General features: G+C 35.3%; 2 protein-coding genes across 3 annotated transcripts; one reads left to right on the forward strand and one right to left on the reverse strand.

Moving 5' to 3' along the window:
• Positions 1 to 3324: 3324 nt before the first annotated feature.
• LOC147560569 (SEC14 cytosolic factor-like) lies at positions 3325 to 8446 on the reverse strand. 2 transcript variants are annotated; one of them, XM_086662740.1, is made up of 12 exons: positions 8162 to 8446; positions 7695 to 7944; positions 7550 to 7578; positions 6667 to 6750; positions 6487 to 6540; positions 6022 to 6099; positions 5309 to 5362; positions 5158 to 5217; positions 4981 to 5076; positions 4639 to 4740; positions 4295 to 4375; positions 3325 to 3921 (listed from the first exon to the last, which is right to left on the reverse strand). In XM_086662740.1, exons 2-12 carry the CDS (start codon positions 7747 to 7749, stop codon positions 3604 to 3606), a joined length of 1011 nt encoding a protein of 336 aa, XP_086518866.1. In that variant the 5' UTR covers positions 7750 to 7944; positions 8162 to 8446; the 3' UTR covers positions 3325 to 3603. The 2 variants fall into 2 exon arrangements, with proteins under 2 accessions (XP_086518866.1, XP_086518867.1); XM_086662741.1 differs by lacking the exon at positions 8162 to 8446 and having other exon boundaries at positions 7695 to 8148.
• A 10588-nt stretch (positions 8447 to 19034) lies between these two features.
• On the forward strand, positions 19035 to 21181 carry LOC147560570 (uncharacterized). The gene is made up of 3 exons (XM_086662737.1): positions 19035 to 19551; positions 20368 to 20605; positions 20703 to 21181. The coding sequence occupies exons 1-3, from the start codon at positions 19098 to 19100 to the stop codon at positions 21013 to 21015; spliced, it is 1005 nt and encodes a 334-aa protein (XP_086518863.1). The 5' UTR covers positions 19035 to 19097; the 3' UTR covers positions 21016 to 21181.
• Positions 21182 to 21254: the final 73 nt, after the last annotated feature.

The raw sequence follows: 21254 nt of genomic DNA on the forward strand, positions 1-21254 counted from the left end.
AAAAATAGTTACAAATGTTAATTAATAAAATTTCCTCTGTGATTTTTAGTTATCTAATGTATAAAGAAACAAAATTAAATTAGAAATTTTGATAAACTTGAATAAATCACATTTGTTGACAAAGAGTAGTTCAACCTAGAAGTCTACCCCCTACTTAAGAAAACTGCATTTGATCTATAAATGTCAAAATACATGTTATGGCTGTATAGTTGGACTACACTTATTCAAAATCTTTTGGTTTCAAAAGAAGTGAGGTGTGAATAGTTTTAGGATTGATTATCGTAAGGCGAAATAAAAAAAGATGAACTCTTTGATACTGAGATTTCACTTTCAAAATCCAATCTAAATTATTTTCATGTTAAGATAAATGAACTAAAGATTAATACATGTTGTTAAGTTTGTGGTCATCCAACTCAAAACCAATTGGCAATGAGTGGAGAGTACCTATACTTTATATTCTTGGTTGCTAGTTACCCATGTGGGACTATTCTCACACGCTCCCTCACGTGTGGCGTTCTTTAAGCCTAACACGTGTCTTTTTTTCTTTACGGATGACGTGGAGCACGTGTGGCTTTTAAGCCTATCACGTGTGGCTTTTAAGCCTATCACGTGTGGGCCTAGCTCTGATACCATGTTAAGTGTACCCATTCTCCCATGTGGGACTATTCTCACACGTAGCAGTGAATTTTGTTGTGGAGAACGTCAAATGGTAAAGCCCATCTTTATGTGGTCCTTGCAGTAGAACTTTCCTCGATCGACGGTCCTTTATGAGAAAATAATCAGATGTAAATTCAAAAGTTACATCGTTATCACGACAAAATTGATGAACGGATAAAAGATTTTTAGCGATGGAAGGAACACGTAAGACATTATTCAACTTGAATCAATGAGGATAAGACTCAAAACAAGAACTACCAATATGAGTGATTTCCAAACCTGATCAATTGCCAACACGGGAAACATCATGACCAGCAAAATCAGAGTGGACAGTAAGGTTCCGGAGATCATTAGTCACATGGTGGGAAGCGCCACTGTCCGGATGATAAAAAATTTCTGAAGTAGGACGGTGCTCGGCTATCATGGCTTGTGGTGCACTTGCTTGAAGAGCATCGGCTAGTCGATGACATTGGTTAGTCGTATGACCAGGACGGTTGCAATATTGACACACCACTGGATTGGTCAAAAAATTGTTGGAACGACCACCAGAGGATGATTGTTGGTGGTGGTAAGATGAACGATGTCCACGACCACCTCTTCGTCCTCCTCTATTGTTCCTCCGTCCTCCTCTATTGTTCCTGTTATGATTAGAGGTGTTAGAGAAATTTCGATTCGAAAAATCATTGGTTACCTTCGTCGCAGCAAGAGCCTGTGAATCAATTTGAGAGGAGCATGAGAAATTTCAGCCGCCAACCGAAGTTCCTGGCTTATTAAATAGCCATGTAAGTCAGCATATGAAACTCGTTCAGTGCGGGTAGTAATGAAGGTAACAAAAGGACCATATTCAGGGCCCAAACCACTGAAAATATAGAGAACCAAGTCACGATCTGATACGGAACATTCAATAGCAGCAAGATCATCAGCAAAAGATTTCATAAGAATCATATAGTCCGTGACGCTCATAGCCCCTTTCTTGGTGTTGAGTAAACGATAACGAAGTTGCATAATTCGTGCTTCTGACGAAGAGGCATATGATCTTTTTAGTTGAAGCCACGCTTCACGAGCAGACGTTGCACGAATCACTTGTGAATGAACATTTTCGACAAGAGAAGAAAATAGACAACCGAAAATGGTCTGATCGTACCGTTTTCAGAGCGTGTAGTCTGGATTAGGAGCGAAACTATCATTGCTACTAGTCGAGATAGTGGAAGGAGGAGCCGGAATCGTTCCATCAACATAGCCGAGCATCCATGTGCTATTAAGAAACGTCATAAATTGAGAATGCCAGAGTTGATAGTTGGATCCATTTAACTTAACCGTAAGGAGATGACTCATGGATTGAATAGTGGGAGAGAAAGATGGTGAAGAAGCCATCATGCGAGTGGGAATAAGTGCCTAAATACCCTAGACTACTGATACCATATAATGAATTGATAATTATATTAGTTATTCCACGCTTTGAAGTGGAGACAATTACATCTATATATAATACAAGTTGTAACAAATAGATAAGTGAGATCTCTTCTCTCTCAGATCTCACTGTCTACAAAAGATTTGATGACTATCAAAACAATTCAATGACCATCTAGAACAAACTAATTAATCCTTATCAAGGAGTAGTATCTTCGATAAAAGATTTACTCATGAGATCCGGGTCTTTATCTTCAACATTGGCAATCGTTCCATTCCAAGTAATTCACTGTAGATGTAATTGGTTACACCTGGAGTCTGGAGACGACTAAATAAGAATTGAGAGGGAAGTTTTATAGCCGCCTCCAAAGGCGCCTCTTTCCTCCCAAACTCCCACTTGAATTTGTCTTGAGGAAAACACTTACAGGGTGCCATTAAAAACTTCCCCTAAATCTCCATGGGTTACACTTTTTTTTTGTTCAACCTCCTACAGAACTAGCCATATGAGTTATCATCATCACATGCTATTATTATTATTAGTTTTTTCTCTACATATGCAGTCTTATACGGAGTTATTAGAGGGAGTGTATCGTCCTCAAATGAACTATCCACCGGGTGAATATAGCGGAGTGCATGGTTATGCTACTACTACAACTACTCAATTGATGGCTGAAAATTTGCAGATGGGTCGAAATCGGAGGATCATTAATCCTATTTGTCCAACTACACCCCCTGTAAATGCTACTGTTGCTAATGGCTCCATTAGTCCTACTTTCTCTCTTCACTTAGTTGTTACAGACAGATTGGAGGAAGAAGCACAGAAAGAAAGAAATGAAAGACATATATAGACACAGCACATTAATGGAGATTTATGAGATTCTACCGTTTTAGTATATGGCGTTATTACTCTATCTGCAGTTTTAGATATCTTTAAAACAAGGCGGTGATCGTTTTTTTCTTCTCATTGTCGAAATCTGACTCACTTGAGTCTGACTCTTCCGAAGCTGAGTTAAATATGTCTGACTTATTAGCTCAGGAGCACATTTCGAACTATTACAGACATTTTTAATAAAAAAACTAATCTTTTAGCGAACTCAAGAACCAAAAAAACATCCGACTGTCCAAGTTGGCCATCCAAACAAGTCACAAGCGCAAGTAGGAAACCAAATAACATTCCAAGCCTGACTCGTGTCAATTCAGATCTCGAGTCAGAATCCATACCAAAATTTGGCAAAAGGAAATGCATGAAACAAAGTGTTAGCAGATCTCATGTTACTTGTTATATTTTAGTAGCTAGAAGTTCTGTTCTGATAATAAGACATGTTACTAAGTAACCCTAAACTTGTAATGCTTACACTTCCATCACCATATTAGACTGAACCAGATCTACCATCTGACTCAGTTTACTAGTCTGATATACTGACTTTCTTATATCCAACTTAACTTTCCTACTTAAACTCTGCATCGAGCTAATGCGAGTTTTTACTATTGACATCCCGTAGTTACCTCGAATAGGCACGTGTGAGTTCTGCCCGTTCAAGCACAATCAACTTTGAGCCCATTTAGCGAATCGGACAGACCATTCTTATCCTCAAGCTTGTGGAATTCCGATTCTATGGTCTCAGCAATATGAGTTTTTTCTACATCTGGCTCTGGAAAAGATACGTGGAACGATCCTTGTTTCTGAGGAACCATGGGTTCCAGGTGCACGGATTGTTGTTTCGTGTAGTTGTAGAGGTCTTGATGAAATGAGTGATCCAACGAAAAACAATCATTATCTCCACTTTTTGAGTATTTCGAGGAACCAGAGCCTTCTCTTCTGCAGAAATGTGGTAGAGAAGCGTAGTCCATTACCTACATATAATCAAAGCAATCAACAATAGCTCGACCTTGGTTACTGGAACAATAGAAGAAATAATGTTTCAGGTTATGGTACGGAAGTGGGTGGAAGGCTCATGCGTTTTCACTTAGTTCCACATTTCTTATGAAGATCCCTAAACTGGTTTATGCGATGGCACCTTGTCCTATATATATGTTGCCTACGCCTTTCGGGCGGTTAGGTTTCTAGACTGGTCAGGTGGAGAAGACTCGCGTTGTCTTGGGCCATACCTTGGCGATCCTAATTAAAAAGAACTAGTGCTATGTGAACTAGGTCAAGTGGGCCTAAGAGGTGCCCAAATTATACAGAGTGACTGGTATTGAGATAGATATTTTCGAACTTTCTTACCTTCAATAACTCATCTTTCCCACATCCATGCAGAACTTGAATTTTCCTCCTCGTTCTTTCTTGCAATAGCGGCTTCACAACCTGCCAGTAAGTGTTTAATAACACAAAGACGTAAGATGAAGTATTGGGAGCTCAAAAGTGTAAGCTGCAATGAAAATGCTTGTTTTCATGATTTCGATTAAAAAAATTTATTACATCCGAGCCTCCACGATCGGTTTATCTTTCAAGGTGAAACCTCAAAGATGCCCTATTTTCACAAATGCCTCGGAGATATTTGCATACGCCTAACCATAAAGAAAAATCTCCCATTTTAAGCTGGCCACGAAGAAGACAGAGAGACAAACCTTCCAGCATGCAGAAAAAATGTACGGGACATTTACAACATAATATGTTTCTGTCTTCTCAGGGTAGTTCAGATCATCAATAGTGGCTATCACAGTCAGTAGCTGCATTGACATAAAAAGGAAAGAAAGCTTAGATCGGTGTCCTTGCAAAGAGAGATTGAGAGAAACTTTTTGGATGCTATCACCCAATTAAAGCATAAACGTGAAGGGATTGCTTTCGATTATAGTATAACAAGGTCGACTCCACAAATCGGTGTTTCGAACAGAAGTTAACAAGAAAGTCAAAAAATATGGAATAAAGAATCAGAAATCCAAGCTTTTCTAAGATCATGAAAGGGGTACCTTTATATGGCTTAATGCTGAAAGCTTCAAACCAGTCATGTCCAGAACCTTGAGGCAGGTGCCAATATGCCATCCTTGCTCCTTCGTCGCATTAGGCTATAATAATTACTGATAGTTAAAAACTTAAAAGTATGAGTATATGCAGTTAAGAGTTTCATATCCAGATATTAGACTCACCAAAATAACTTGATCTCGATACTCATTGAGTTGGATGTGTGACTGGACATAATAGTGAACCTAATTCGAGAGAAAAATGGTCCATGTAAGAATACTATACATTTTAGGTACATAGAAGAAGAAATTGAATTTCGAAATGTCTAGTCCTTACAGAAGCTTTGTCAAATGTACTTTGCCCAACACCAATAGCAAATACAGGAAGGCCCTGCCAAGATGAAGATGTCTGTAAAATTAATTATACGTTTTTGAACTTATATAACAAATCAAATGGACCTAACGAGAAAAGTGTTAAGCGGGAAATTCTAAAGACTGAAGACTATTTGAATTGGAAACTAGACCCATATGTTAAATTCTTTAACAACTACTTATCGTCAGGTTAAGAAATAGTTATTTTGGTGATAGATTATACTATAAGCGTTTTTCGACATCAGATAATACAGTGTCTACTAAAAGAAAGTGGGGATTAGTTATGTCAAATCAAGTTTATACGAGGACAGAGAGAAAACAAATAATAACTGGAACATACGTTATCTCCGCCCTAAATCGACAAGATAGAATATGCCAAGATGGATTTGATCACAGTTGGACACATTCTGGAATCTGGACCTCCTAAGAGATTGACACAAATGCAACGCAATATCTGGATATTGGGTGTTACTATTCAAAAATATTATTACCATTCATAACGATGAGAATAAATTAAGTACAAACAGTTGACAAGCGATATAGAGCTACTGCTTGGTCATAATCAAAATTTTGATGATATTGTCAAAACATGAATAAAGTGGAAACTACAATGTAACCATGCATTTACGAGGAACTAAAAGATTGAAAACTATAACATAAAAGAGTAGAACGGAATACCTTTTTTGAGTAACCGGACAATCCTATGAGCTGAGAATCACGAATACCTTTGTATACATCAGTAGGGACTATGGGTTTCTGCCAAAAAAGAAAAAGTCTAGTGACAGGCAGCAATTTTCACGAATTAGAAAAAAATTGTTTCACGGATTGTTTCTGTGGAGGCCATTAGAAACAACTGAATATTGGCATGAATACATATATCAATATCAAAAACTATCGTTTTCAATTATTACGACGTACCAAGATCAATGAGCATATGTATGTCACAAACAAATACGTGTATCTTTCACTTAAACTTCATGGTCCTGAATTCCTTACGATTGTTGCTTTTTGGCGTATCACCAAGGAATTCGAAAGAAGATCAAACAAATCATGCAAAACAAGAAATCCACAAATAGGAAACCCTAAAAAGACTACCCGGGTTGTTTAGTTAGTTAGGAAACCATTAATACCAAAATGACGTACCGCCAAAATGTTGTCAATTTCATTCGTGATTCTCCAGTTCAAGCAATCCACCAACTGGAAGAGGATAAAAGACAGCATTCGTGTAAATAAAGGAGAAGAGAAATTAAATGTGAAAGGATTTCTTTGGGTAAACGGAAAAAAAAATGAATAAAAATCCCAAGAGTAATAACTTCGTCGAACCATTTTATGTGCTTTTCCAACATTCCAGTCTCTTGCTTTAAGAAAACGAACCAAGGTTTCATCTGGATATCCTTGATGTATATTCTAAAACAAAGTAAAATAAGTTAATAGGTGAATCTCCAGACGAACAATAAGAACATATACTAGTACAATTGAAAGCCTCGTGCTACATATATCCGAAACATGAAAATTTCTATTTTAAATGCATTAACATGAAACTAAACACGCTATAATTCAAATGGTCTTACCCGAATCATAAGTGATTTTATCCTCTAACATTAACACAAAGAAATTTCATTGTTGTAAACAATCTATAATTGATAACCCAATTTTGCTCTTATAATTGAAGATCTAACTAGGCATACAATGTCTCTCTCTTTTTCGTTGATCTCTTCCATCATTCTAAGTTCTCCCTTGAGTCACTAACTTTTATCAAAGAGGATATCATATTTAAGTGAAACGCAAGTAAAGCTATAGTATATCAAACTCCATACTCCACAAAATCAACAAATTATGCGCATTTCGAGTACTAGACAACAAATTTCACCCTAAAACTGAAAATAGATGTGGTATCAACCACTTCTTCTATATAATCCCACATTGATATTGTTTAGCCAGACCCAAACAATTAGAAAAAAAAAGGAAATAAACCTATATGAGGAAAAGGTACTAAAACTCAAAAAGCATGTAAATTTCCAAAAACAACATAAAATTGCAGATAGAAATCTTAGAAAGTAATAGTACAAATATAGATCAAAGAAGTAAAAAAAGTAAAATAAAAATCTAATGTATTCCTAAAAAATCTTGTTTAATTGATGAATTAGTCAAAGAGATCCAACATTAAAGAAACTAATGAGCTAAGGAAGATAAAGAAAACCCAAACCTGAAATGTGTGTTTCAACTTCTCATCAGCTGCAATTAGAGACAAGAGAGATGAAGATCAATGTCTAAAAATTACCAAGAACTATTGTAGAGAGAGAAATGGGTTTCTATTTCTATAGAGAGAAAGAGAGAGATGGGTAGCTTACCCTCTTCCATTAAAGCTTGAAACTGCTTGATTGCATCATTTGAAACAATACCCATTTCTTCTTCCTCAAAAATTTCCAAACTTCAATAACAAAATTGTCAAGAACACAACCGACAATTTCGTTTTTTAATGTGTTATTTAAGGCTCTCTGTCTCTCTCTAGATCAGACACTAACACCCACGTAGGTAGAGAGAGAAAGAGGGTTTTGTTCTTCTCCCCTGCTAGTGAAAGATCTGCTACCCCTTTCTCATCTATTTATTAGAGAAGATGGAAATTTACTCAAAATTATGAAAAACTTGGTAAATAGAAACTTAACTATAAATAAATAAATAAATTTCCTTAAACCATTTTAACTTTTAATTAATCTTCATTAAGAAAATCTAAGTATATACTCCTTGAGAGAGTCAGAGAGATCTTGAGAGAATATTAATGATGGCCAACTACTACCCGTTATTACTTATTAATCACCTGACTTGGTAGCTCTGTTGCTTTAGTGGTGCCTTTGATCTATTTTAGGGAATTCTCTTATTTCTCCACACATTTAGCTATTTTGGGATAGAATTGAGAGTTAGAAAATTCAATCTCATGGTACTAAAATTTGTTAGGTGGCACTAAATGAATGCCACATATCAAAATAATAGATCTAAAATTCATAGAGCTGTCCCAATCGAATGTGAATCCTTTACTTTCCTTGTTCGTTTACCTGTCGATCTGATTTATTAGTATTGTTGTATGAAAAATGTTTGTCACTTGGCTAAAATCTTGATCGAAACTCGATTGGGTACTTTATCGGGCTAGATTTAGTGAGAGAAAGTAAGATACTTTCTTCACAAAATGTGACCCTGGCCGCGTGTCTTGACCGAGATTCGGTCAGGATTTTTTGGGGCGTAGTAACATTTTTGTTTGTTTTTTTATGTTTCTGGAGTGTTAATCTAATATCGGAAAAGGAGAAAATAGAGTTAGGATCTGAGTAGTGGTCTCGCGGTCTATCTATAGAAAATATTTATAGCATCACTTTACTTCCTGTCATCCCATTGGCATGTCGATGAAACACTCGCATAGTTGAAGTTCATGTTCAATATAAAACTTCGAAAGTTTAAGAAGTTCTAACTTTTTTTTTTTTTGATTTTTAGTATCTTTGGCAGAGACTCCTTCAGTTAGACTCAACAAACTTCTTATTATATGTCTGCAGTGTATCAGAAATTATCAAAAATTTGGTTTATGTAATACATAAACGACAGAATTGATGATCTTGGTGCAATTAAACATGTAATTAAAAAAATAGAAAAATCATCTGGTTTGGTGCTCGAAACATAAGAAGTAGGGAGGAAAAGAGTAGCTACCCAAACTTTATATCATTTTCCACATAGCTAGAAATAGGAAATGCTTGTCTTAATTTGATTATATAAAATCTTATAAAAGTAAACACTACTATTTAAGTAAGTTTAAAAATACTAATTGTATTGGTAAGTCAGTGAGAAGCACGTAATCTTATTTAACAACTTATTATTTAATTTATACTCTAAAAGTAAGCATAGTCCATTTTCGGTTCACTACCCTCTTGGTACTACTTTTGTTGTTGAAGTAACCCAAAATGCTAAATTAGATTTTCGGTCTAATTTAAATATTTTTGGTTATTTTTTTCTTTGTAACTGTTATATGCGTTTTTATTCTCTTCTATAAACATTTACTTAACGACTTCAGAATTATTTGACTAATTTTCTTTTTGTCATAATACTGTTTTCTAGGGTTTTGCATATCCACATAACCAATATTACTTGGGTGCCTAATCTCATGGAATTGTTTTACAATATTCTTCGTCAGTAACGGATCAAACTTTGTCAAAGACTTTTATTTCATAGTCCTTTTGGGTTGTGACCAACTACTTTGTTAAATAAATATGTCATGTCTGAAGCATTTACTCAACTAACTCCACTATTTCCTTAACAAAAAAAAAAAAAAAAACTAACTCCACTATTTTATAACACCTATGATGTCAAATAACTTAAATCACCCATCTAAAGAAAACCACTACAAAAGTTAACATTTCTACGTGTAACCTTCAAACGTGAGAAATGTGTGAGGGTCACCCCGAAAGTTCAATCCACAATTATTTCCCAAGACAAAGGACTCAATATGAGAGGATTTTAGGTACAAAACATATATATAATGACAAAGAAAACCGCTACAAAAGTTAACATTTCTACGTGTAACCTTCAAACGTAAGAATGTGTGAGGGTCACCCCGAAAGTTCTATCCACAATTATTCCGCAAGACAAAGGACTCAATATGAGAGGATTTTAGGTACAAAACATATATATAATGACAAATACCACATATCAATAATGAGGATGAGTTCCCGGTCTAACAAGGCTCAATCTTCAATCAACTAGGGTTAAAGTTAGAGATGATAGTAGCATGTGGATTTAACTTGGCTCTAATATCATTTTAGAATCATGGATGGAGGCATATTAGATTTTCAAGTCAAAGCCGTAATCATTTTTTTTTGTCAAGTGAATCAAGCCATACATGATGGCATCATGACTTTCTATTACAAGATTCCTCATTTAAGGGTCAAGTCTGAGACCCTTGGTTACTCCCAAAAGAATAGGTCCATATCAAAATTTAATTGACCCAAAAAAATTATCTTCATCATCTAGGTAAGTCTGGATTGTTATCAATCATTCATATGTGAAATTTGTAGGAAATATGTAAATTAGTAAACCAAATTAACAATCCTATTTAACAGTGAAAGTGGCTTATATTGTGCAACATTTTTACGTACTACAAATATGAGAATTTTACAAACTTAAATAATATCGTGTTGGAATAAAAATCTCATCCTAATCTATTTCTTTGTCATAAAGAAAAAAAAAGGCAGATTGACACATTGTTGACATTTCATACCACTTGATAAAATAAATGCTACCACCTAGGGTATTTGTCTATTAAAAGTTTCTTCTGTAAAGCAATGAGAAAAGGAGAATATTCTAATTTTTTTTTTGTTGAAAGATGAGAATATTTATGATTTATGAAATTATGCATCAATAATTTCATAAACATAATGCCACAATTTACTTCAATAACATTTTCTGTATACTTTGTTTTATTTTATATTCTATCTAAAGGTAGAGTATTATTCAGTTAGAATTGAAGGAATCTTATAAACTCCACATACTTTTAGCATATAAAAAACGGGTTCTATCAACTAGACGGTTGAAAGTGTATTGAATATAAGTCGATATCTAATTTGGTTTGCAATCTATTAGTCCGCATTATGGACCCGTTTACAGGCATGATGTTCGAAGCAAGACTGATATGTGAGACAAAACTTATGTTAAGGGGGTTATAGAAATAAGAGGTGCCCGTGTAAATTTCGGATTTAAAAAGAGAGAGGCGGATATACGATTAGAATTTTATTGGTTATAAAAACTAAAAGACCTAAAAAATCTTATTCATTCTCGTGAATATCTTGTGCAACTTGTTTTGTTATCATTGTAAAAAATATTGTGTCGTTATTCGTCGTTGAGTAAATTTACAAATTGAATTACATAAATCTCTTTGTGTCATGTGTGATGTGTGCTTGTTTAGTTTTGATCATACTTTTACTTGATTTCGTCACAACATATATTATACTTAGTAGCTAATTAATTTAATTTAACCTATAATTTGTTAGAGCTTAATAAAAAAACACATTTTCTTAAAGAGACATATATTACTGGCCAATAAAAACTAGATTAATAAAGTAAGAAATAGGGGAATATAATCTCTAGAGGTAGAGGTTGTTATCTCTAGGGAGTACTTGCCAACAATGAGTATTTGTTCATGTGGCCAAAAAACAAAAGATGAAGAAGAGAAGAAAAGGGAGAGAGAGATTAGATTACTTTTCTTTGGGCCAAAAGATTCAAAAGTTATGTTTGGAGAGATCTTATGAATTATATTCCAAAAATGCTTTTGAAAAAGATTTCAACATCACTTGTCATTTGGGTTGTGATTCCCTTTTCAGTGCAGAGTCCACTCCCATCATTGTGTACCATTTCTATTATACACAACTTGTAAGTTTAGGTTAAAATATTCTTCTTTTCCTTTGATGGATTATATATCATAGATTCTTATGTTTTTTTCATGAAATAATAGACTGAATGAAAGAAACAACTATAAATAAGTGGAGAAAATTTTGAAAAACTTCAACCACCACATACACATTTATCAAAATTTTATAAACATATAATAGGTACATGTATTCATATGATATAGCTAGGACAGGGCTTGGCAGCAATTGCAGGTTGGGCATGTAAATTGGCTTGTGTTTTAAAGGGCGGTCAGAATTAAAGGGCAAACTAGGTTTAGGCAGCTAGCCGCCAGGGGTGGCCCTGGGCCAAAGCGAACAAAGCGTCGCTTCGGGCCACCGACTTTTAGGGGCCACCGAGACATTAATTTCTGTAAGAAATATATAAGAAGTCCAACTCTCTAACAAAATTATAAGGACCCCATTTAGAAAATGTTAAGTAAAAAGGGCCACCAAATTTGATGATCTTTAAATAGATGGTGGGCCCAACAGTTTGTTTGATTTATGTGGAAGTAGAGTAGAAAGTGTTGATTCAAAAACTGGTGGAGACAAGTTATGATTACGAGAAGCTTAACCCATTTAAAAAATGTTAAGTAAAGAGGGCCACCAAGACATTAGTTTCAAGCTCCACAATTACGAGAAGCTTTAGAAGAATTGGTGGAGACAAGTGATGATTCAAAAACAGTTTATGATGCCAAAAATATATTAAAACAAGACTTTGAAAATTTTGAATTCCTTTTAAGCATGGTTATTTGGCATAATATATTGTTTGCGGGAAACTCTGTTAGCAAAACACTTCAAACTGAAGATATGGATATTGATGTTGCATTAGAGAAATTGAATGGACTCATTCGTTATCTTGAAGATTATAGAGAAGTGGGATTTGAAGAAGGCATGATTGAAGCTAAAGAGATTGCCATTAAAATGGGAGTTGAAGCAACATTTTGGGAAAAACGTATTATTCAAAAAAAGAAACAGTTTGACCAGAATGCGTGTGAAGATCAGACTCTTTCTTCATTTAGGAGCATATTCGAGCAAACTAGAAATACAAAAAAATATTTAGTTTTCTGTTTGAGTTAAAAAAGTTAAAGTCCCAAGATGATGGTGATTTGAGATATTCATATGTTCGCCTTGAAATCTTTTTCACAATGAGTCATATGACATAGACAGACTAGACTTAGTTTCTGAATTGAAAATGTTGAAGCGCCTTTTACCAAAGAGATCAAAAGACCAACTGAAGTACTAGATTTTTTGAAAGATATGAAAGGTTGTTAACCGAACACATGAGTTTCTTATAGAATTATGTAAACGATACCAGTTATTGTTGCCTCTACAGAAAGAAGTTTTTCTAAGTCGAAGTTGATTAAGTCTTATAGTCGATCTACTATGTCAGAAGAAAGGTTAAACTGGTTAGCTATAATATCTATTGAGAAGGATATAGTTGACAGTCTTGATTATTCGACGATTATTAGTGACTTTGCATCGAAAAATTTAAGAAGAACAAAATTTCAGTGATTGTAATTATCAAAAAAATTATTTTGTTATATAAATATGATGAAAATATTTTGCGATACTTATGGTTTTCATGTAAATACATTTATACATTTTACAATTTGGTAGAAAGGGCCTCATTTCCAGACCTCGCTTCGGGCCACCAAAAAGTCAGGGCCGCCCCTGCTAGCCGCGCGTCTTAGGTTATCCAAGCCCTGAACATTTGGCCCGTAAACAAGCTCCGTCTTTAAGGAACAAGCTTGGAATAGGCCACAAGTGGAGTTTGGGCAGCTAGCGTGCATCCTAGTTTCATCTTGCACGAGCTATGCCTAGTGGCACGAGCCGTTGGACATGTACTGCACGGACGAGCTAGGGCCTATATGCATGAAACATTGGGCCTATATGCATGAACCATTGGGCCTATAAACAAGCTCGAGCTTCATGGAGCGGCCCTCGAACAAGTCACAAGTTGGGTTAGACAATATTGGTGTCGCATTAATGACAGGCTAGGGGTGACCAATACTCAAGTAGCTCGAATCTAGTTCCCACACCCGGCACATGACTTGCACCAGTAGAGTGGTACATTACAGGTTGTGATATTTTTTTCATGAGGGAGATGGATGGTAATAATGAGGGTCTTCACATGGAAAGGAAAGATAAAAGAATCAAAGGTACTTAAGGAGGTGTTAGAATCCATATTTTAGGTTGGTTTCTTTACTTTGTAATAAGTGATTGAAAAGTTGAGTTGGAAGGATCTCCAAATTTATAGTGCTTTTGATAAGGATTTGACATCATCACTTCTCTCTCTCTCTCATCACCAACTGATTTTTTCAAAGTACAACTCTATTCATAACGCGTGAACCATGTACCACCCTTTAGGCTTTTGATCAGTATTTCAAACTTCAAAGAGAGAGAAATTATATTGGCGCCCTCCATTTGTGTTAATTACACCTCTCCATATTATTGGTGTCCCCTCTCAAAAACAAGCATTACCACCTTTGTGTTTTGATCGAAAATGGGTGAGTTTGAATCTACTCTACTGACTTTAAAGGCGCGTAAATCACTATTCCTGTTTATTCTCTGAGGCTCAAATTTGAAATTACAACCGCATTTCTCTCTCAAAATTCGATGGTTCATACGATAAATCTTTGAATTCTCTCTTCCTCCATTTAAACTCGTCTCCATAAGGATCCAAATTGTGTAATCAAGGTGGTTTTTATTTAGGTTAGAGTTAAACGGTAATATTGGACAATTTTTGTTAGTTTGAAATAACTTTAGTTCAAAAATCAGTTAAACTTCTTTAACAAAAAAAACAAAATCAGTTAAACTCTACCCCACTAATAAACACTTGAAATCGGTTCTACCTCATGAGTGAAAGGTGTTAAAAACCTTGGGTGATCTAAGTGAATTAACCACAGTTAAATGAGTAGTCCAGGGGAGCCAACAAAACTTTTTGGGGAGATTTGTAGGAAAATCTCACATTGGTAGTGGAAGGGGCATGGTGTGAGTTATAAGTGTGGGAGAAGTCTTACCTCTCGAGTTAGCTTTTGGGGTGAGACAAGCCCAAGACCACGCAATACTGGGGTCATAGCCCGAGTATAACAAGTCTCGACCAAACAACTCAGAGTCGTGGCTAACAATTTGAGGACCTTGGGCAAAATTTGATTTTGGGACTTTTGTACAATAAAGAAAAATTGCGAGCAAAATGAAAGTAATTATATAATTTCTTTGTAGAACGTGTAGATTGTAGAGTCTGAGTGCTTTTTTTGAATATGTCATCGTTTGCATCATGAGTTTCACATATGTATTTATGTATTGATGAATTTTTTTTTTAAAACACTTAGATTTCTTAAAAACTCCTCAAAAGATAAAAGAAATGCACCCGAAATAACAAAATTGTTAACAAAAAGTACAAATGAAAGATTCATTTAGTAATTAACATCTCAATTCAAAGAAAGGGGAAAAAAATAAAACAAATTAGGGACAATGGGATTCAAACTCGGGTCATTTGCGTGGAAGCTTGTTGCACTAACAAGGAGGGCTAACTGGCTTTTCACATCTATCCTTATGTTGTTACCTATATATTACTTAAAAAGACTTAGAGAAATGGGCCTCTTGGAGGTGGGGGGCCAAGGCGTATGGCCTGCTCCACCCCCTCAGCCACGGCTCTGCAATAACTATTGAAGTTAAGCCAATCTGTGAGGCGAAGATTGTTAGGATAATCTCACATCAGTTGTGATAAGAGAATGAGGTGAGTTTATAAGTGTGGAGAAACCTTAACTCTCGAACTAGCTTTTGGAGTGAGATAGACCTAAAATCACCCAATATTTCCCCTAGGAGGGGGCTTGATAAATTCTATTCATCCCTCCATTTTGGTCCCTCCCTCAGCCCTCCGCCGATGTGGCAACATATCACTTGAGTGTGGAGCAATAATTCTCTCTCCAATTACTCCACACTCAAATGATATGTTGTCACATCGACGGAGGACTGGGAGAGGGATCAGAATGGAGGAATAAATAGAATTTTTGATGATTTATAGCCTAGTCTTTCCAGTGAAGTAACGTACATATTGCCACCCGGCTAAAGAAGTGGGCTTCACTATTTCTTACTTCTACGCCTTTTTTTTTTTTTAAACCAAGGAAAAAGCAAAAAATAATATATCCCAGAAATAGGCTTCTAATGTCCCAAGAGCATGATCCATTTTTTCTTATTTAGTGTCATCAATTCACAAGGTGCAAATTTCAGATTAGTGTAGCCGAAATGTTTCTATAAGCTTGAGTTTTTTTTTCTTCCCAATCACTTTGTCGTTAAACTTCCCAATCTCTGAAGTATTGCTTCCTTTAAACTCGTCACATGGTTTTTATTTAGGTTACTGTTCAACAGTAAAACATGTTTATTTTTCGGCGGGTGCGAACCTAATTTTGGTTCAGAAAATCCTTTAAATTTTACCCCACTAATTTTGGCTACACTAGTACTTTTGTAGATCTTCATATTTTTCTCTTTAAATTTCTTTCACACATCATTTCTACACTAAAATTATCCTTCATTTTCTGTTGTTGTTCTTTATCTTTCATCCTTTTCCTCTTACTTTTGGGATGGGTTGGAATTGATATACAAAAGCACTAGGAAGGAAATTATTTTAGGGTGCCTACAAAGTTGGTGGTGCCTGTAGAAATCACCCATTTGAAGGGTGCCACTACGTGGAACTTGGAGGCACCAATTGACGATTTAAGAGGCGGCTATAGAATTTTTCTAACAGAAAGAGGAAGTTATACAGGGGATCTTATTTCTCAATGCCAACCCAATGACTTTTTTTACATGCACCCACATCTCCTTCTGACTTCAACGACGAATATCAGCATTATTTATATAGTAATATGCAATGTCATTATGACATTATCCTATGTCGGACTCTCTATGTACTTAGAATATGAAGGTGGATCAAATATGAAAATTTCGTTACCCACTGACAAGTAAAGACTCCATCCAAAAACTTTACAAACTAAAACACACCAATGACTTGTTCTTATATTTCATGACCTATATTAGTGATGCAAAGATTCTTTCATGCTATTGGGATATCCATTTACATGTCAAATAATCCCACATTGACTGCATACTAATTCACTAGATTCAATTACTTAAAGACCTTTTTAATACGTCAGCTTCCTGCTTCTCTGTTTGAATGGGTTTTGACTGGGTATGAAAACTATTGATTTTTCTTTTTTAGTTTCTCTACATCACTATCAGGTAGTGGTGGGAATCGGTACCGGCCTGGTGTTCACGGGTTGTATCATTCATCGGATCGGGTCTGTCGAGCTTTGAAATTCCGTGTCTATTCGGTCTCTCAAATTTGATCAGGCGGGGTATTTAAAAGATCTTATTATTCAAAACCTGCTCAAGCTTGTCAAATCTTTCGGATTTATCAGGTATCGGAGTCTCGGGTTTTCAAAATCAAAGAACATTTAGTATATAAAAATTTACTAATCTGTTTTATAGTTCTTTATATCGGATCACCACAATATTCTGTCACTTTGGTGACCACCACAGGTCCCCACCTATACGTAGTAATGTATATTACAAATAAATGAGCATAGTATATATGTTCCAAATTACCACATACATACACACAATGTAGATAGAGATTACCGAGTAAAAGGAAGATATTATTAAGCAGATTATATCGCGCAAATATTAATCGGTTGGGTTCTAACGTGTTGTTAACTGGGTAGCGCTTCAAAATTGAATCCGACCAGTTCATTTCATCGAGTTGGTCCGGTTGAGCCACCTTTGAGTTATGGGTTCTCCTAGACTAATAAACTCGATTGTCCATGAAGGATTTTGAGTTCTCGGAATCTTTTTCCCAACCATACTTAGTGGGTGCCGAGTATTGTTTAGAGAGAGGAATTGACTAGAATTTTAAAGAGAGAGAGAGAGGAATTGGGTGTTGGACTGAGATGTCGGTGAATGTGAGAAGTGGGAAGAAGACACTCCAAAAGTACAGTCTTGGCTTCCCTGCTGTACTTTAACTACTATATTTAATTGAGTTATGGTTCTAGTGACACATTACTATATTGTCAGATTTCTTAATTGTGAGAGTTTATTTGCTGCAATTTTTTAGTATATTAATCTTTTTCGCCTTTAGGAATTTGTTCTATGTTAGGACTCTCACATTGGATGTGGGTTCGACCCCAAGGCAATCCAATACTTCTCTATAAGAATTGTATGTATAGATGGACTCCAAATATATATACAGTCGGCAATCAAATTAGAATAGTGAAAAAAAGAATAGTTTTAAATAACTTTCAAACCATTACCCGTTTACTAAGTGCACATTATTGTTAAAAACTACGATCAATGGATCACAATATCGACAATTCAAATAATAGTGAGTAAACCAATATTTTATGCTAAAGTAAGTGATCTTGATATGAAGTTGTTTATGTCACATATGCTAAGTTAAAATATTTGAAATTATAATCTTATATTTCCTAGATTTTGAGTTGATTTGTATTTTATTTCAATAAAATATTGTGATTATCCCTTGATTTTACTAATATGAAAGGAAGAAAAGAATATTGTTAAGAATCTCGGCTAATATTAGCCAAAATATTTCTTATGTAAGCAGTAGACAAGGATTCATTAAATCTAACGGCTTACAATGAAAGGAAAAATGAAAGATGACAAAAGAATCATGTAGCGGTGAGCATGTGTGAAGAGCTTTCCAAATGACCCCACCCAAACAAAGTTCAATCATGTAGCGGTCAACAACAACGACTTAATTATCCATCTACACCATTCAAATTCCATAATCCTGAAACGTGTACGGCTCAAAATTATCCAAGCTGGAAGTTATACTTCGACATATTAATACTCTAACAACCTCCCTCGTTTCTATCATACTCATTTTCTTATAGGAGAATTCCGCTTTGGCCCTACTTTTTGACTAACTGGTCGATTTGACTCCCGTAAGTATTTGGGCTTTTTGTTTGACTCCCAATTATGTCTGAGAGTTAGATTTGACTCCCAAAATTTATCTAGTCTTCCATTCTTACTCTAATGGCATTACTATAATTGAAAATTTTCTTTAATTATCCAACTCATACTAGATAGATTTGGGGGTTTAATCGAACTCCTGGACACAATTAGGAACCAATCAGGAGGTTTAGACACTAACGCCCAGCCAAGTAACCCAGTTGGTTGCAAACTTGGGGCTAAAACGGAATTAATCCTTCTTTTCTTATTACTAATATAAATTCAATGGATCAAATAAATAGACAATTCAAAAAACAAGAAATACAGAGATTTGTTTGCGGAAGAAAACATTAATCTCAAGAAAAAAAAATGAAGGGAAATTTTTTCCTTTTTAATGACGAAAACCGAGTATTGGATGATCGATCAGACGATAAATTATTTACGAGGGGATTATTTGGCGATATAGTCATGGGTGGTTGTAGTACAGGTAGTAATAGGAGTAGTGAAATTATTGAAGAAGAAGAAGAAGAGAATTGTTCAAGTAGTAGTGAAAGTAATTCTAGTTTTAATGGTTGGGAGAGATTGAGAGTTAGACTTAGAATTCCAGCAACAATTAGAGAGGAAATACATGAGGAGGAGGGGAGTGGAAATTCTTCTGAATTTGGTGGGAAAGGAGGAAATGATGTTTATGTTGCTGTTGGGAAATCAAAATCCAGTGTGGAAGCTCTGAGATGGGCTTTGAAGAATTTGATGATGATGAAGTCTAATTCACTTCTCTATCTTATTCATGTCTTCCCTGAAATCAGATTTATCCCATCTCCATGTAAGTTCAATTTATCTTTTAATTTGATTCTAACTTTTGTTAGGATATAAGGTATTTCATATTTGATGATTAACAAATGTCTTTGATGTTTTTAGATCTGATTCCTTTGTCCTGCTTTTTTGGAAAGCACATAAAAGTGGATTCCCTTTTTCTTTTCTTTTTTGGTAAAATGGGATTTTCTTGTGTTCTTTTTTATTACTATAAAACAAAAAGTAAAGTAGTGTGGGGTGTTTTTCTAAGTTACGTCTAAAATCTGATTCAAGGTTTGAATTGACTCGAGTAAAATTTTAGAATGTTATCATTGTCTGACTTGTGATGTTTAATTTGTTTGAATGGTTGATGTTTTGTCTATTTGAATAATAAGATTCATGTTCAAACAGTAAAAAAGAATTTATAGAGTCACACCTGAGTCACCGTTGAGCAGGTGGTTAGTTTATTAGTGCGAAAACTGCACCTTGAGTTAGCTTTTGGGACGAGAGAGACTCCCAAAAGCTAACTCGAAATGAGTGAGAGACTTGCTATTGGTACCAATACCCAAGCCCAAGAAACAGTGCAATAGTCTATTGAAGTTGAACTCCAATTAGGGAGGGATATATACTCTTACATCAATTGTGGAAATGGCATAGGTTAGTTCTTAAATGAGGGAACGTCTAACTGTAAAGCTAGCTTTTGTGGTGAGAGAGGCCAAAACCAATATTGATGTCAATTGTATAACAACTGGATAGCTAGATGATTTGTGTATTGTTTTAATATGCCAATCTTCATTTCTATTTCATATCCCTCTCTTTTAACTCATCTCATTTTGCTCTTGAATAGTGGGTAGACTTCCCAAGGACAAGGTGAATCCAGAACAAGTAAAAAACTATATGGAAGTAGAGAATGAAAAGAGATTACAACTCATTCAAAAATTCAAGAACCTCTGTTCTGTTTACAAGATTAAAGTAACAGACACCCACCTCATCGAGAGCGACGATATCGCCAACGCCATCGTAGACCTCACTCTCATTCTCAATATTAAGCAGCTTGTCCTTGGCACTACAAAGCCCACTTTGAGGTACTTCATAACAAACTTAATATTAACACATATTTAGATGTATGTTTCATAGTTATCCAAGACACTTTCTTATGTTTTGTTTTACAATTTTCGGTAGGAAGGTGAGTCGGGCAAATGGGATAGCCAATCAGATACGAAAGAAGGTGTTTGATACTTGTGAAGTCAGAGTCGTATGTGATGGGAAGGAAGTTATAGATGATGGTGATCCCACGTCGATTAATGGCCAAGGATCATCTATTTCAAGGAAAAGTAATGTTGGATCCTTGTCTTCGCGAAGAAGTAGCACCAGTAGCAGTAGCAACAGCACAGAGGATATACAGACCCAGCAGTATGAGAACCCAAGTGATCTTTCCTCGTTTAATCCTACTTGTACTTGTTTTTCTATGGCTACCAAGTTTATCCAGCATTAGTCGAAAGCAAAGAAGCGAGATAGCTCAGTTACTAGAGCGCCAAACTTTGAGATCTAAAGGTCGCGTGTTTTTAAAGTTCATGTTTCTTATACCTCTGTTTCTTGAGCTATAGAATTGTGAATCGTAAACTTCGATTGCAGTTGTGTTTGTCGTATTGGTTTATGTATATTGTGGGTGTTTGGATATATATATATATATATATATATATATATATATATATATATAAACTATCAGCATGA

The sequence above is a fragment of the Eschscholzia californica genome, unplaced genomic scaffold, assembly GCF_041429995.1.
Source record: "Eschscholzia californica isolate CP2 unplaced genomic scaffold, dmEscCali1.0.p SCAF_2, whole genome shotgun sequence".
In the NCBI taxonomy this organism is placed as follows: Eukaryota; Viridiplantae; Streptophyta; class Magnoliopsida; order Ranunculales; family Papaveraceae; genus Eschscholzia; species Eschscholzia californica.

What these genes read in the sequence shown, in the direction of transcription:
- LOC147560569 (XM_086662740.1), bottom strand. Translation starts at nt 7,749, where the DNA reads ATGGGTATTGTTTCAAATGATGCAATCAAGCAGTTTCAAGCTTTAATG. An exon ending in GTACATTTGACAAAGCTTCT is followed by an intron (nt 5,218 to 5,308) that starts GTAAGGACTAGA and finishes CTCTCGAATTAG; the next exon opens with GTTCACTATTATGTCCAGTC. An exon ending in CAGCATTAAGCCATATAAAG is followed by an intron (nt 4,741 to 4,980) that starts GTACCCCTTTCA and finishes ATGTCAATGCAG; the next exon opens with CTACTGACTGTGATAGCCAC.
- LOC147560570 (XM_086662737.1), top strand. Translation starts at nt 19,098, where the DNA reads ATGAAGGGAAATTTTTTCCTTTTTAATGACGAAAACCGAGTATTGGAT. An exon ending in CAGATTTATCCCATCTCCAT is followed by an intron (nt 19,552 to 20,367) that starts GTAAGTTCAATT and finishes GCTCTTGAATAG; the next exon opens with TGGGTAGACTTCCCAAGGAC. An exon ending in ACTACAAAGCCCACTTTGAG is followed by an intron (nt 20,606 to 20,702) that starts GTACTTCATAAC and finishes AATTTTCGGTAG; the next exon opens with GAAGGTGAGTCGGGCAAATG.